Source organism: Lethenteron reissneri, chromosome 29 (genome assembly GCF_015708825.2).
Source record: "Lethenteron reissneri isolate LAM-NWPU_2019-01 chromosome 29, ASM1570882v1, whole genome shotgun sequence".
Taxonomy (NCBI): domain Eukaryota; kingdom Metazoa; phylum Chordata; class Hyperoartia; order Petromyzontiformes; family Petromyzontidae; genus Lethenteron; species Lethenteron reissneri.
In genome coordinates this window covers 3,281,725-3,299,575 of record NC_083807.1, presented here as the reverse complement: position 1 = coordinate 3,299,575, position 17,851 = coordinate 3,281,725, and the positions used below count along the sequence as shown (strand labels likewise).

General features: G+C 41.4%; 1 protein-coding gene across 5 annotated transcripts in view; it reads left to right on the top strand.

Annotated features, from left to right (window-relative positions):
* The first annotated feature begins 6,279 nt into the window (after positions 1 to 6,279).
* LOC133349159 (brefeldin A-inhibited guanine nucleotide-exchange protein 1-like) overlaps positions 6,280 to 17,851 on the top strand; it is a 57,941-nt gene continuing 46,369 nt past the window's right edge. For all 5 annotated transcript variants that reach the window (XM_061562402.1, XM_061562405.1, XM_061562401.1 and 2 more), the window contains exons 1-4: positions 6,280 to 6,645; positions 13,028 to 13,058; positions 14,878 to 15,037; positions 17,178 to 17,324. In XM_061562402.1, the coding sequence (XP_061418386.1) occupies positions 6,522 to 6,645; positions 13,028 to 13,058; positions 14,878 to 15,037; positions 17,178 to 17,324 (462 nt within the window). In that variant the 5' untranslated portion in view covers positions 6,280 to 6,521. The remainder of the gene's footprint in view (positions 6,646 to 13,027; positions 13,059 to 14,877; positions 15,038 to 17,177; positions 17,325 to 17,851) is intronic.

Sequence of the window (17,851 nt, the reverse complement as noted above, 5' to 3'; positions counted from 1 at the left end):
AAATGTATCAACAACAAAATTGTTAGATATAAACAGTGCGAGGCCAAGCGAATACGATCGAACATAAAGAAGCAACAACAACCATCAGGAGAACGCGACGAGTAATAACAGCTGATGGGTTGGGAGCAAGGTGCAGCAGCCGAACTGTGAATTTTCAGCTCTGAGTGATTGGAATTGGTGGAGGGCGCGGGGAGAGAGTCGAGCTGAAAGACAACGGCATTCCAGCCAGTAACGTGGGACAGCAGCGTGGATGGACATTTGTTTAAAATGACTAAGGATAAAGATAGCCCAGTTAGTGGTCTCTTCAGATGTCCAGGAGGAGGGAGACATTGGAGGTGCAGTAATATAGAGGTTGCAATGATGCATTTTATAAGGGGCGTCGGAGGCAACGCGGAGAGCCGAGTGGTATAATGGAACAGGCCGTTTTAGAGTGGTTTCTGAGGCGAGTGGGTCGATGTCGCAAGTCAAAGATGGGGAGGGATGGTGGCTTGACTTTCCAGGTTTCCCTTGCTTTGTGCGGCTACGGTTTGTGCGATTTCGCATATATAAACTGATAACTTGTTTATACCCAAAATGTATGATGTGTACTTGGAAGGTCATTTTAAATGTACTGGTTTCCTGCAATATTGGTAGGGAAGTATTTTAGAACTCAGGTTGTGCAGAGGTCAAAGGGTGAACCTGGCACCGCCAAGACCCGGGGATAAAATATGCCTGTGATTCAACTCTGTTCTCAAATGTGTAGAGTTTATATTCTCAGTCTGGTCATCACTGACTGCATTAAAAATACATTCAATTTGGTTCTGTACTTTAATATTGCTAAATTCCGGACCTGAGAATAAAAAACACATCACTTTGAATGCCATGTGATAAACATCACTCATTGTGGGAATACTCTAATAATAATAAATAATAATAAATGAAAATAACTCAATTAAATCACGACGTTTCGGAGGCAACACAAGTCTCCGTCTTCAGGTGGGACCGTCACAGCCAAATTAACTATTTCTACAGATTTTATTATTTTTTACCTACCTGGTGACTTTACCGAAACAACCTAAGAGTATGAATCCTTGCAGTCACGAAAGCTTCAAATCTATAATTATTGTGCGAAAGTGGCGCCTTGAAGGAATCTCAGAGGTAGCTCTGTGATATCTCTTTTCCATGCGCCATTCTCTAACACGAAGGGTTACGTAACTTTTCAATAAATCCGAATGGATATTTTGCCTCTTCACATGATAATAATATTGGGAAATAATTGTAGAAAAAAGTTACAGAAGTCTAAATCGGAACCGAATAAGACAGAAAAAATATCAGAAGTGGATGAAATATGCTGCATTATTTTCCATTGTTTTATGGCTCTTATAAGAGTACAATACTGTAATGCATAATAATACCACAGTGCCTCCAAAGTATAGAGTACTGTAAGTGAAGTTTTGTATACAATGTACAGTCGAGTGTATTTTAAAGCAACTCTAATGTATAGAGCATAGTTGTGCGCAGTTGACATGTATTGCCTTAATTACAGTATTACATTATCTTTCATGATTACAAGTTTAAAGATGTGCTTACATAAATATAGTATTATAGTTAGACATTTATTTTTACTTGTCTGCGTTTAGGTTTGGATGTTTACGAAATAAAATCAGAAAGAATCTTAAGAATGTGCCTGTCTTTGTATGGGTGTGCTTCGTCACATTTCCGGTTAAACCTGATAGCTTTTACCTTTTAAAAAAAGCTAGTCGACATTTGACGAAACGCACGTTGGTCGTAATTTAAATATTGGCTCTATTCAGTTTTACAATTATAGCTGTTGCAGTGCTGTTTCAGAAATGCATCACTTTACATTTGTGATTTTACAAACGATTGATCGTTTGTTGGGGTGCAGTTAACGTTCAGTAATTCATCATTCAGGAAGTCATTCACGCAAACTCAAACAATACGATTGAGGAGTGCCCCAGAGTGGTAGCATTCCTTCTGGAGGGTGTGTAAAAAAACGACCAGCAAGCTTTCTCAATTCACGTGCTTGAGCTGGATGTCACAGAAAGAAAAAGTTTCAATAATACAAGAAGTATTCTAGAAAAGTAAAAAAAAAAACTTCACTTAAATTTCGATTTAAAGCTTTCGTGACTGCAGGGATTCATCTTCTTGGTTCTTTCGGTAAAGTCACGTAGAAGGGAAATAATAAAATAATAAAATTAAAACAATAAAATAATTCTCACGACGTTTTGGCCACAACGCAAGCAGCCGTCCTCAGGTGAAGGTCTGTTATTATGTTTTATTTTTTAATTATTTTATTATTTCCCTTCTACGTGACTTTACCGAAAGAACCAAGAAGAAGACTTCACTTATTATTAATCACGTACAGTATCCTGGGAGACCTATTTACTTTCATTATATTAACTTATGTTAAGGGTGATTCTTTAACAGAATATTGAATAGCATTCTCAAACGTTTTTAAAAAAATATATTTTAAAATGATAATCGCAGTTGTACACTACATTGTTTTAATTTACGCCGTAAACCATTTAATTATTAAGATCACATAAAATACATGAACACATCTATTTTGTTACAATTCCCAAAATCTTAAATAACCTACAACATGCCCGGACTCATTCATTTGTCTCTTTGGGATCTGCACATTGTTACGCTTTCTGATAATAAAAACATGTTGACTATTGCTCTTCATTCATTGAAGTGTCCTCCTGCCCAAGACCATTTTACACGCTTTTATTTAACTCACTCTGTCTGTTGTTGTATCCTCAAATCATGTAACTAAATATAAACCCACTTTCCAATGTGGTATCGACTGCAACCTTGGTATACTTATGTCATACTCATGACAATATTATATTCTATCATTAAAAATGTTAAATATATATTTTTAAACATTATTTTTTATATGTTATGTTTCGGCTTGGGTCTAATTGTCCACGATCAACTGACGTTGGCTGTAATTGCCCACGGTCCCTTACGTTATGGCAAGCTTCGAGACCACTTCCTGGAGTCGTGGAGTTCTTCCATTAAAGCGTGTTTTTAAAAAAGTAAAAAAAATATATATATTATTTCATAACAGTACATTTTATTTGCATTTGGGACCTCTTTCAGTTTGTCGACAAAATGCACAATACGACAGTGATTGCTTGCCTCTTTTGACTCTGAAAAATACTTCAAGGCAAACACGCAGGCGATCATTACATTCATAATACAGTTCTTTTTGGGTTAGATCGTGTAAATACACGGTTCATACTCTTTGGTTCTTTCGGTAAAGTCACATAGGGTGAAAATAATAATAAAATAAGTTTCAACTAAATTGTTTTCACTTTTATTTTATTATTATTTTCACCTACGTGACTTTACCGAAAGAACCAAAGAGTATGGATCCTTGCAGTCACGAAAACTTCAAATCTAGACTAAATACAGGGTGTTTAAAAGAGATGGACCCGATTTGAAATCGCTATATCTCTGCAACCACGAACCGCCCATGAATGAAACTCTTACCACTTGAAAGGGCGGGGCATAGAGTTTCAAATGATTACCGCTTGATGCCTATCCCAGCGCACAAACAGCCCCTAGCCTCAGTCATTCGCAAGACACACTGCCTCAACGTTGGATAGGTCGCACGGGACCCCAAGACTTAATGCTACACTCTTGGCCCCCAAGATCCCCAGACATCACCACACCCTGCGACTTTTTCTTGTGGGGATACGTCAAAGACCGTGTTTTTATGCCACCATTAGCGACTAATCTGGATGACCTCAAAAACAGAATCACGGCAGCGGTGACTTCAGTGGAAGAAGACACTTTGAGAGGCGTTTGGGACGAATTGGACTATCGTCTCGATGTTGTCCATACAGCAGCACATATGGCATTTATAAAATGGTTAGTAAAACTTGATAATTAATTAAACCGTTTGTAACTTTTCGTGTAATTGTAACATGTTGCCATCGTGAAATATACTGCATTGAAATTTAGCCATTTATTTTGAAACACCTTGATACAGTATATAAATGTGTCGTTAAACCCGTCACCAACTGACACGGCCAATTAGTAAGGTTTGTCACGTAAACACAACATGCCAATTCGTTACTCGTACAGCACACCGATGTGTTGGAGAGTAAAGCCACAACATTTACAATCCGAGTACGACGTTTCGCCATTAATTACAACTATCTTCATTAGGTGACAGTCAGATTTGCTTCGTTCCTTCGAGCGATAGATGTGCCGAGGGGGTTATTCATATGGAAGTCAACGTACATTATACATGCACATTATGCATGTACATCATGTATGTCCATTATGCTTGCACCTCCTTCCTTTGCGTGCAATAAAATAGCAGTACTTGTTATTGCCTGCGTACACGTAATCCCTATTGATGTATGGTGACCTGTATAGGCATGCTTTGAATACCGTACGTTCAGTTTAACATGTTGGCTTTTGCTACCAATATTATCCATAATAAATGTTCTTGTTGGGTTAGATCGCATGAATATAAATGTGGCGTTAAACCCGGACACCACTGGACACAGCCAATTAGTAAGGGTTGTCAAGTAAACAGAACGTGCAAATTAGTTACTACTTCAGGGATAATTATTCACAATTCTGGCTAATCACCCAATGAAGCTGGTTCTAATCACCAGCAAAACGTCACAATACTCGAATTGTAAATGCCATTGTGGGTTTACTCTCCAACACACCAGTGTGCTGAAGTAGACACTAATCGGCACGTTTTTTTTACGTGACAAACCTTACAAATCGGCTGTGTCGGGTGGTGGTGGGTTTAACGACACAATGGGCACCACGGTGGCTAGGAGATGTTAACTACCTCGCCTGGTATACGGGATGTCGTGGGTGCGATCGGAACTCTGATGCCTGCTGTATATTTGGAGTTTGCGTTTCTCTCTCATCATCATCACGGTGGCTAGGAGATGTTGACTACTTCGCCAGGTATACAGGAGGCCATGAGTTCGATCCCGACACTAACGCCTGTTGTCTTTGGAGTTTGCGTGTGTGTGTCTCTCTCTCCCCGTGGTCGTGTGGATTTTGTTTACGGGTCCTCCGCTTTTTGCCTCCACATTTAGAATCGACTCCACGCGTTTAGATGATTTGGTTGCGATAAATGTCCGCATGATTGACAAGCCACTTTGTTGAGCGACCATTTGTTGATAACCAGGTCGCTATTAAAATAATTGCTAAGTAAATTTCACTTACCAGCAGCTTTGTTGAATTTTCAATTTTGCAGTTTCATAATGTGTGGAGACATTAAATATGCTGATTTGGGCCTTTTTTATGTATGTTCAGCAAAAAGAAGACATCACCCATGCCCAGTAGGAAATCTATAAAGCCTTCTACTCTGCTCATAATAAACAACATATTAAAATATCAGACTTCTACATTTTATATTCTTAGTTTTTTTCGGTAAAGTCACGTAGGTAAAAAATTTAAATTTAAATTAATGAAAGTAAAGTAAAAATAAATAAAAATCACAACGTTTCGGAGGCAACACAAGCCTCCGTCTTCAGGTGGAACCGCCACAGCACGATTGCTGTATCAAGTAAGAGAAATTCCAAGAAAACAGTCCTTGTATATATATACTGGTTGACGGTGCGAGGAGCAAAGGTAGGCCCTGGATATTATTATTGTGAGGTTCGGTGCGGCTGAAGCACGCTGTAGGAATGATCCTTTGTTGTGTAGACTGGTTGAACTCGGAGGTTCCAAGAGTTGTTAAGGTGCGGCTGATGTTTGTTTAATTTCCCAGCTTCAGGCTGTTTATTTGAATGATCCAGGTTCAGATTATAACAGTTTCCATATCCTATCAGAGGCTGCATTTAGGGAACCACTGCGAAATATCACTTAAAATTCTTTTTGAAGTATGAACGTTGAAACAAATGCATGGCTATGAAAATTACCAATTATAAACTTTTTTTAAATGATTTTTTTCAAACCAAAAAAAATTAAGAGCCATATAGCTCAGTGGGCCTTAAATAGCAAAAAAAAATATTTGTTGTAATACAATTTTTACTTAAATTAACCCCCACCCCCCGAACTCCCCCTTATTTTTTTATTTAAAGCTTTCGTGACTGCAGAGATTCAAAATAAATAAATAGTATTGTTATATAAATATATATTATTAATAAATATAACAGTTTAATATTTCTATTATTTTATTATTTCCCTTCTACGTGACTTTACCGAAAGAACCAATAATATGTATCCCCCCTTATTATTAAGAATCGATTACTTGGTCTACCCCCCCCTTACCCCCCCCTCCACGCCCACCTCCATTGGTCGCACCCGCCCCTCGTCGCCAGCAACATGGCGGTCTAGCGCAGCAGCGGTGCGGACCAGAGCCTCGCTAGCGACGCTGTTCGGTGCCGTTGACTGCCGCCCATTAACCCGCCGTGTTCGGCGCGGGGTTTTTGTTGTTGCTTTCGACGACAAAGTCATCGTCGAGAGCGGCCCGCGAAGCGAGGGAGGAAGGGGGGGTTGTGTGTGTGTGGTGTTGAAGGAGGGCGGCTGCAATGCACGAAGGCAGGCAGACCAATAATGTGCTTCTCACCAGGGCACTGGACAAGATCCTGGCCGACAAGGACGTGAAGAAGGCGCACCACTCGCAGCTGAGGAAAGCCTGCGAGGTCGCGCTCGGTACGCGATTTGTGTTGCTTGTTTTGTCATTCCGCGACGCGGGTGAGGGTTGGGTGGGTGGGTGGGTGTTTAGGCCTCGCAACGGCACTCGGATAGTTGGCTCTGCCGGCCTCCACCTCGCTTCATCCGGCCCGGTCAACTAGCCGAGGGGCCGGCGGTCGCCGCCGGTGGAGGTAGGCCTGAGCTAAAGTGCGTTTGACAGCCTTTGGTTTTGATTACCGTCGCTGCAAAATAGGTTTAGTGCAATGGAGAGATTGCTTTGGCCGTGTTCGTTGATTTAAAAATGCAGATTAAGGAATACTTAGTCATCGCCGCCCGTAACCGCAAGTGCGGATTATCGTTGCTTCCGGGTCGTGGCCGTCCATTGGCTTCTACAGTAACGTCAGCGCTGTCGTATTTTCGCCAATTAAAATTACAAAACTATCGATACTTTGCACGCAAACAAAAAAACGTGTTGTTGTACATGCGGCTGACGATAAGGCACGCGTTTGGGAGTAATCGTTGCTGCAATTGGGCTCGACGGTTTTGATGCCGTTCACGAATTCCCAACGTCACCATTTCAGGTCACCTTTCAGCCGACACGTCTACGGGTCTTCAGCACTACTGGGGCTTTAGAATTGACTTTTTGTTTCCCGAATAAATGTTTTTGCTCGAGCGAAAGAGGCGTTTTACAACATCGTTGTAACGTTGAAAACACTTGCGACATACACGCGGGCCCCATTCCAAGTTAATGTCAATTTCAGGACACGATATGTATTCAGGATGCAGTGATTGACACACTTTTGTTATTCGGCTTAGTGGAGTACATTTTTTTCTACTCATTTGAAACCAAGTCATGGTCTTGCAAGTGAATGCTAATTCTTAATTACCAAAACACGCAGGTGGAGCGGAGATGCAGTTGTTAGCACGCTGCACTGAACCTGTTAATCCGAGTTGGAGTCCATGCCTTGGCTAACGTCGGCGGCGATTAATAATCTCGGTTGGCCCTTGCACTCACCATCGTGGTATGGTAATACATGACCCCTTGGCCAACATGGCATGTAGGGGAAAGACCTTAACATTCAGGAGTAGATATGACAAAGGGCTGTCTAATCATGAATACTTTCCTCTTTGTATGACAGTGTTTAAGTCATCTTTACCGGGCCGTCATGATGTTCTCATTGTTTGACAACTGTGAAATCGTGGCGTTGAAGTCCTTGTTTCCTGGTCCCTGGGTACAGTGTGGATTAAAGGCGGTCACAAGGAGGTGTCTTTGAATGTCCCCTGCTGGCATTGCTGCTCGTTTGTGGTCACTAATTATAATGAACCCCTTGTGTAGTGCAGGTAGCCCAGTGTGTGTTTTTACAGCAATTGATAGAGTAACTGATTAATTGTATGCGGGGTTAAAAAAAAAATCGAATTTAGTTTTAACGGGTGGCATTCTTTTTTTCTATTTTACATCACGAACATTGGGAACGTAAATCAGCAAATGTGTATGCTGTTTTGTACTGTAGGCATGCAGAAACGTCTGCAAAGTTGTCTTAAGTGTCGATGCGTTTAAGTTGTCCACATTAAGTTTACAGATCATTCAGGAGCTGTCATTGTGACATGTACAGTAATGTACAACCTTTTTTTTGGTCAAATCTCCTGGATGAGGGCCACCTTGCCTTGCAGGTCATGGGAGTTCTTTGACCATACTTTACCATGTTTGTCAGTGCAGGTTGGTGAATGCGGGGAGCATAAACGTGGAGGCGTAGAAGTACCGTGCAACACATCAAAACATTTTTTCTATGAACTGCCCTCTGCATTAGCCCAGCTAGCTCTATATACTAACCTATCAAGTGCGGGTGATTAACCTATTGAAGAACTATGCAGACTCCAGCCTGCTTACCTTTCGAGATCAGGCGCATTCTAAGGTCATAGCCGAGCTTTTAATGTTGAATACAGTAAATATTTGGAGTGGTGTGCGCCGCGCACTGCTGTAAATCTATAATGCAGTGCTTGATGGTGCCTTAAATAACCAAAGGTTTCAATTTTTCGCGTGTGTCGGGAATGCCTTTGTAACTGACACGTCCCATCCGCATAGAGAATGTGCCACCTCTTAGCAACCAACTACTTGATGCATATTTAATTTAGTCCGTGGCCTGTTGTCATTCCCACTGCACTGTAGACCAACGCACGCGTTTCGTGCCCACTGCGAGCTAGAACGTTAGTTTCTGCAAGGCTTTTTTTTACCAAGCTTGCGAGCCAGATAGTGGACACCAAACCGGGCCCTTCAGTAATTCATTGGAACGCATTAAAGATTGAGGGGCACTTTAATAATGAAACGCTTGTTTACCAGGCTTGGAAATGACCCCTCACAGCCCGAGTTGCAGTGTGGTACAGCGTTGAATGGTTTTCTCGCTCTCCATAATACAGTACGATGTTTGTTTTATAGGGATATTGTAAACAAGATATGTCATCATTCATAGGCTCTTGCGACTGATGTGGAGCTACTGCTGCAGTTAAAGCAGCAATTTGCCTGTTAGGTTGGGTGTTTTTATTTGGCTCCCGATGAAAAGTTTCTAATTGTGAGCAAGTCTGGCTTCATGTTTTCATCATATGGTGAGATTGAACGGGCAAATAATGATGTCGCGACTGCATTTTGAACAGATCAAATGCTTCCTGTTCATTATGGGCATCTAATTGAGTGACGTTAAAAGATTCTTGGGACAATTGAGGTTTTACTTTGAAGAGTGATGGTTCCTGCTTGGGCAGTTTGCTCAGAGCTGCTCCAACTCTCCCTTGCCTAGAAATTTGTCCTCTTTGCAGTGTTGTTTGCTCATTGTTGAGCCCTGGCCAATTAAATGCAATGTCAAAACAAGTGAGAGGAGTCTGAGAATATCGGTTTGAAGTGCGTAATAAGTTGTTCAATAATTCTAATGTTCGCAAATGGCTGTTGTAAGGCCACCCTTAATATACACGCTTTGTTTGCTCTTAATGCCTTTTAGCATTCTGCACGCTATGCCAAATGGAAGATTGCGCCACCAGCTATCGGATTCCAGTGCCAACTTGTACCCAACGCATTGTATAGTTGTGATTCCAAAGTTACATATGCTTTATCCCTACATGTTTCTTTGTGCCATTTTACACATTAGATTTATATACATTAATTGAATTACTTCCTTCCTGTAGTATGATTGATATTTGTGAGTCCCCTAACGTTTGCTTTATTTATCTGGGGCCAATTCCTAATTGATGGCTGGTGGCTGATGATGGCAGCAGCATGTCTCAAGCAATGCTATACTGTCGTATAATTCTAACATTTACAAGCGGGCTTTTAGGTGTATTCATACATAGTCGTGCAGTAGTGCTAGTGTTATCGGCTGGTGTCATATTTGCAAATTTCACGTGAATGTAACTCTCATTTATAAACCATTCGTTGTACACTGAAATGATGGGCTGTGATAAACAAGTCCATCCAGTTCTGCTCTACGGTGCGGTGGGCAGGAATGATGGCTTTATTTAGACGTTTCACGAAAGGAGAATTGCAGTTTTGATCCACATGTACAGCCCTTTTTGTCAATCTACTGCTGGAAGAGGGCCACTCCAGACCATGTACGTTTATGGGGTTATTTGCCCATACTTCACCACTCCGGTTAGTGTGGGTTTGTTAAAAGCAGGGTGCATAAATGTGAAAGCGTAGAAGTATAAAATACAACAGTGGATTTCTCGGCACTACCTTCTATTGCACACAACCGTTGCCCCAAAGCTTATAACATATTTTATGCTTGTTTTTTTGCCCATCCCCAAGCACTATCTAGGCTCAATCCTACTTAGCTTCCGGGATCTGATGATACAGGAGGCACATTATGGGTGGTTTAGTCATAGGTTATAGGCTGTAATACTGTGCTAAATATACAGAATCTGGCACATAGTTGATGTATTTAACAATGAAAGGCTTCACTTTATGGTGCAGTGTGTTATGTTATTTTATTGCATTTTATGGTCATGGGTGATGGAGTTACTCCAAGCCAAGTAAATAAATGGAATATGGTCTTTCTCCATTCATTAAAGCCAAGCCTGTGGAATCGGCATGGAATTCATAATGGTTATTACACGTTTAATTATTTACATGGAATTACACGCGTTCACCAACACGGACAGCAAATTGCTTAAGCATCCCAGAAACGCACGTGACACTTTTTTTGAAAAAAAAAAAATCTCACCATTGACGTGGCTGTCGTAAGCAGTAGCGCCACAATGTAGGACCTACTCTACGTGCAGACAGCGAAACACAAACGGCAGTCTCTGGCGCAATAGTGATTGCACCTCTCTCCCTTTTGTTCGTCCACGTGCTTCCCAAAAGGTGTCGGCGAGAGAGCAGCCCCAGCTTTGGGGAAAAAAACACATCAAAGTGTATCATCCCAGTATGCTGCAGTCGTGCGAACAGTCTATGCAGAGACTAGCTTCTCCCGTAATTGTTATTCATATCACATAGCTCCTGCCATAGCCCCAGCCTCTGTGCTGTCCCACTTTAAAAGCCGGATGACATGCTTCTGTAGTTCCACGGTTATGGCGCAAGCAGGCCTTTCATTGCCCACTTTACGATTGCGGGATTTAAACCTGAGCCCCGTGCCATTTTGCAAAGTGAGCCAGCGAGGCTTTTTTTCCATTGTCGCCACGTCAACTGTGACCAATAAATCTCATGTAAATCGTGCGAGGGGGGGGGGAGTCACCGATTAAATTTACGCCGTTTTGCGACTGTCACAATGGGGCCTTATGCTGGCAAAACATGGACCCGCAAGGGCAGGCACGTTTTAGCTAATTATGGTAGATTCCACGTTCGTACTGAGACTAACGTTTACATTGTATGATACACGTATTTTCACTTCACTCCCTTTTCAGGTAGAAAGCCTCATGTTGTGGTAGAAACATTCACATGACTGTATTTTCCTCATTTTAACTGGCCTCTCTTTTTGTGTTATCAGTTAGTGGATTTATGTCTTCTTCATTTAAGCACGTGCACTAATACATTCTATCTTTTTTGAAGATGACCTCAAATTCCAAGAATGTGAACCAATATATCTGTAGGTAGCACACGTATTATGTATGTAGTTTTCAATGAAACGAATAATAGTTATTTGAATATATTTGTCAAAAGGATTTTTTTTATTTGGCCTAGCTAGTTAATCTGTTTTCTTTCTATCCTTTGTGGTAATTTGAATATGCTTTTAACTGTAGGTTGCCATTGCAAGCGTGAGGATTTGGCGGATACTCTCTGCTGGGATGAAAGGCAGACAAACGGCAGAACTGTGTAACGATTACAATCTGTACAAGTTCCTAAGCAGGCTGTGTTATTTACAATGGAATGTAAATCTGATTACCCCCCGCCCCCCACACACAAACTTGGTAACTAAATTTCACCTTAGGAGCAGATATCCTGAATTTATTTTAATATTTTGTCATGCCAATTGTACCTTGCCTAGATTGGTATCTACACATGGCCATCATTCATGCATTTGGTGCCCTGTTGACCCGTCTCTTGTGTACGTCTGTTCATGGGTTAAGCACTTTGCTCCTGGGTGCGAATTGCATTGACAGGTCAAATTGGCCACAAGGGGATGTCTGTTCCCTTAGGCCATTTGATTAGTTGACAGCCGCACAAATTGATGATTTAACCAAAACGACGGTAGGTAGTGTACAATGCCACCGTATTGTGTGAATGCAAATTTTGTGGGGATGAAGCCACCATCGTGGCTTAGTGAGCGAAAAGCGGTGGCTCTCTGGAATGAGTGCTGTGGTGTAATAAATGGCACCCAAGTAAATGTTGATATGTTGAAGTCATGATGACTTTCGGCCTACTCGCTTGCTGTGCGTTATCATTTAAATTGTGCTTTTTTTTGCCATACCCACTTGCAAAGTTTTGTCTCGTGGCAATTTTGCTTTAAAGGGACATCCCTTCGATTTCAGAGCAGCTTTTGTTCCTTGTGGTTTCTTCAGCAGGGGATAATAATGCTTACGGTCATGAAAAATAATTTGGAATCTACTTCCCAAGTTAAGGTTGTTATAATTGAAGTAATCTGTTTTCAAAGTCCAAGTTGGCATGTTGACATTGCAAATCGCGTTTCCAATGGCTACGTCGATACTCGGTGCCACATTCGATGCCTCAGTCCTTGTTGATCCATCCTCTCTTGCACGTTTGCGAACCTCATCTTCGCAGGTAGCCGTTTTTGTTTTCACGGCCACAGTTTTGTTAATCTTCCATTCCATTTCAGAATGAGCACTCGCACAGTTAATTGGGTACCCACCTGATTGTATGTATTGTTAACGACAACTCTCTCGCGCGCGAGCGTTTACTTGCACATTGTCTAATTGTGTTACGTTGCCCGTCAGTCACGTGTGCTCTATTCTGTTTTGACAGATGAAATAAAAGCCGAAGCGGAGGTGCAGAGGTAAGGCTTGATGCCAATCGTCATACTTTTCACGCATTTACGATTATCCAAAGTGAATTATTGAATAAGAGGTATCCTTTATAATGTTTTTTGTCTTCTGTAATCGAGCATGCATTAAGCTCACCGCGTTATTCCGAATGAGGTGTATGCCACACTATTAGAGGTGCCATTACGAGCCTGTTTGTTTGATATTCTTCAAGCACAGCCACCTTGGAACAAAACGTTTTGCAACAACCGAATGGTCTACGCATCTATAGTTCCTAAATGGCAACAGGTTACAAATTGCCCTTTACAGGGACTATACTGTAGTCCATTACAAACTAATAATAGGACCTCGGGTTTCAAAAGTTAGACAATACAAAACTTAAGGTAATGTTTAACAACATAACAGCCATTTCATACTGAATGCCGATTGGTCAGTGTTTATGTGGACTCTACAATACTGATGTGTATTATGTTGAGGAGGTCCTTATGTTTGAGCACTGCCATTTTTTTTACTTAGCACTTGTGTTTGTGCCCCGGTGATTGAATTTATTGACAAATGTGTTTCAAGACAGGGCTTTGAGTGGCTTGAACTGAATAAGAAAATCTCATCGCACCATGTTGCTATAAACAAGTCCGGAGCTGTCGTTTCATAAGAGGAAAAGATAACCCTTGGATACTTTTGAAAATTGGAATTCTCTGCTTCCTATTTCATAAAAAAAAGTATTCCGTTTATAGCATCTACACTGGGAGAAAATGGAAAATTGGTGTGCTGTATTTGGCACGGACCATGCCATTTTGTTGGCTTGTTGTCTGCTATAACCACAGTCAATGTTTTTGTCCCTTAAAGCACCCTGACGTGCAAGTTATTTTTCCATTCATGGTTTAACCTATACTCACCAACCAGAGTTATTATTTTATTACTTCCCTTCTACGTGACTTTACCGAAAGAACCAAGAAGATGAATCCCTGTAGTCACGAAAGCTTTAAATCGAAACATAGATGCACAGTTTAGATTACAATTTCAAGGACTACTGGCTCGGTCCCCGACATACGACAGGATTGAGAATTGGAATTAGGTTTTTAAATGGCCATACTTGAGGCTGGTCCACAACATGAGCCTCCAGCCATCCTATGAATTCCCACAATAGCCAGCGAATAGCTTAAATGAAAGTTTTCCCGCATTGCTCTGTTGCGGCCAATTATATCTGCATACAAAAAGGAAGCGGTGACCGTACAAATGATAGGTCACTTGGGGGCACAATTGTGCTCATTACATTAAAACCTCTGAGAGTAATTGTGGCATTGTACTTAATGGTTTTATGCGTTGAGATTACAACAGTGACCATAAACTGGCGAGCATGTGAATGCAGTCGCAGTATGTTGTGTTTAAAACGAACACTCCTCCCCCCTTTTTTTTCCCCCAATTGATCTTTCGATGTCATGCCATGAGAAGAACTATCCATGTGGATCTCGCAGAGTCCGTGCACACCTTTCCATTAGAGAATGGTCTGCAGAGGTGGATATTGCAGAGACCTTTTCAAGTGACCTCTGTACAATGCAATAGGCAGCACTTTTCCACCTCTTTCCAATGAGAGTAATATTTATCACATGAGTCAAACATAATTTTTTTTATTCTCGGAGCTGCAATTTTTGTGTGCAGTCTCTGATGCCCAGACTGAGACCCATCAACTAACTACACCTGAGAACTCAGGTGGCTGAACCTGGATTCGAACCTAAGAATGTCACTGGTGTCGGCTCCGATACCCTGACCACTGAATCCACCTGGCCACCTCACCGGTATGCTGTGTTGATGTAGCGCTCGTTGCAATTGCAGTCCTCCGGCGGTGGTGGACGGCAAGGTTGGCTCGTCGGCACTGCCCCCCATCCGCTCCAAGTCCAACTTCATCGAAGCGGACAAGTACTTCCTGCCATTTGAGTTGGCCTGCCAGTCAAAATGTTCCCGTATCGTGAGCACTTCCCTCGACTGCCTCCAGGTAATAATAACGAGAAGGATTTGTATCGCGCCGTAACATGGCAAGCCGTTACAAGGGTATTAAAACCCCGTCCAAACTTGATGTTTTAATTATTATTGATATTATTATTGAACCAGTGACATCTGGAAGCGCCTCGCCAAGCCTCTGGACCCTTTTCAGCAGGGTTGGTGTTTTGTATGTCAATCCACTGCTTTCCACATTGTGCGTGTTTTGGAGGGGTTATTGCACCCGATGTCATTAACGGGTGATCAGGGTGGGTTGGTGAAGGTGGGGGGAGCATATGTTTCGTCCAACAATGGATTTTTCTTAACTTGGTTATGCTACCCACAACGTAACCCAATTACATTTCACACCTTTAAAGAATGTTTCGGCTCAAATTCATTTCACGTTTCCAGCAATTTTAAACGGAAGCTTTCACGGCCAATATGATTTGTAATTGGTTTATTTTGGTTTAGGTCCTATAAATAAAATTTGTGTCGTAAACCAACTTGAGACCTGAGCTGTTTTACAAATCTGATGATGCTGGATGTAATCTCCAGCGAAATATCGTTCCCATTTAATGTTGTGAGATTACTCTGCCACACACAGGTGTGTGCTGAAACAGTAAATACATTTGGCACGTTTAATTCACTTGTCTCTTTTATTCATTGACTGCGTCAGATGGAGGAGGGTTTACGACCTCAACAAAAATAAACCAATTATAAATAGTTTCCAACAAGTGTTCATATTTTTCCCCGTATTATTGGAGGTGGTGAAATGGCCGGTTTGAATGCTGGTTATTAGTGCCGATGTATTAACTAAAACATTGCACCGTATGCTTTGCAGTGGACGCTAATAACACGTGATGTCATCTGTTACAGTAGGCTATTGTTTGCTGGCGTCACGGTCAAAATGTTCTAAATTTGAAAATGTACCCCGACAAATTTAATCGGTGGGAATGCGCGTAGAAATAATTGCCCTCTACTGTAACTAATTTTGGCAGAATCCTGAAATAAACTCATGAGACTCGGTGAGGTTTTCCTGGGCAAAGCAAGCATAATAATAATTTAGTCTGGTCAATATTGTCAGTTTATTATTTTTTTTATTGCCGAGCAAATGCATCTTTCAAATTGAGAAAATATATGTACACAAGTCAGTCACAATTCAGGCCCAGAGGCGTTAAGCCAATACTGATGGTAAGTAAATTGAATGATTGACGGATATCTGTGCCAATGACATTAAATCAGATGGCTATACCTGACAGTCTCCTGAGAAAAGGCTCATGTTGATCAATTTTGTTGCCTGTTGCAATGTTTAGGTTTTTTTTTTACCCATAGCTTGTAGAAAAATATTCTTCCAGATCAAAATTCTGCCTGTAAAGGTTGCTCATCTCCTATTGATGGCGTGTAGTGACATCATCCAGAATCTTGTTGATGTGTTTTGGTTACATAGATTAGATTGTACACAGAGATGGGGGAAATGTTGAAAAACGTATGGTTTTATTAGTGGCACTGATGTCCCGATTTGCTGTTGTATGCAAGTGTTATTTTACTCTGTTGTTACTTCCAAATAGAAATCTCAGTACATTGAACTATCGGGATGTCAGTGTTATCTATGATGAAACACATAGCCATGTGTACAGTAGGTGCGCTGAGATTAAAGTAGGAGAAACTAGCGCAGCAGTGCCAATCTTAGAACAAAAGAGCAGGCACGCATAAACACATTTGTATGTCATGGAAAATTCTAGATTCATGATTTTGCCACTTCAGTCACAAGTATTAGGTTATTTTTTATGTCAAATGCTTGTGTTGATAAGCCAGTTGCTTTCAGGCTATGGTTTTGTTTGATTCTGAATTGAATAAAGTAAATAACCGCAAGAGCATTTTATGTCTATCTGTGCCCCTTATCAGAATCTGCAGCGAGCATTGTTTTTGAAATAGCCTACAACTGTCGCTGGCAATACCCCTTGTTCATCCTGGCTTAAAAAATACGGTTCCGTGAGCCCGATTGTGACGGCGTTGTTGTGCGCCGCAGCTGGAGATGTATTTCCATAAAGAGGGCGCAACCAACAAAGGAGCACTACGTGGTGTGATTCCCCGCCCAGATTTGTTTGCTGAAATGTTTGTCTGGCCCTCAACGTTTTCCACGTGTGTCTGCGCAGAAACTGATAGCGTACGGGCATCTGACTGGAAACGCGCCCGACAGCACCACCCCAGGGAAGAGGCTTATCGACCGTATCATAGAAACCATCTGCGGGTGCTTTCAGGGTCCCCAAACGGATGAGGGAGTGCAGCTACAGATCATAAAGGTGCCACGCCACGTGTGTGTGTGTATGAGCCTGCTTCCCCGTTACTGCGTAGGTGAATTGTGGTGTTATTCAACTGGTGTTAGGCTCGCTTGCTCACGGACCTTGCTTTCTCTTGATACAGACCAGCCTACATGCTCTAAAACATTGCATCATCGCTTGGGAATCTTGAGTCATCTTTGCTTGTCCAGTCGAGGGTTTGTTTCTTTGTTTAATTTGTTTGTATTGCCCGGCAACAAAGAATTGCCTGCATTTGTAAAGTAATGAATATTTGTAACAAGCTGCATCTTAATAAGATTAACATTCTTTTGGCAGTCCAATGTCAATAAGGGTCATACTTGTTTGTATTAAAAAATGTGTGAAACCCTCTGTTTACTCTAATTAGGGAAAATTATTCTTGCACGTATACACTGAACCAAATTTTTTATGTACTTGCGCATTTTAATCGTGTTGTTTCTTGTATATCACGCTACGCCTGACTTATCACTTGAGTTTTAGTTTTCAATGCTCAACAACTGAGACGAGGGGCA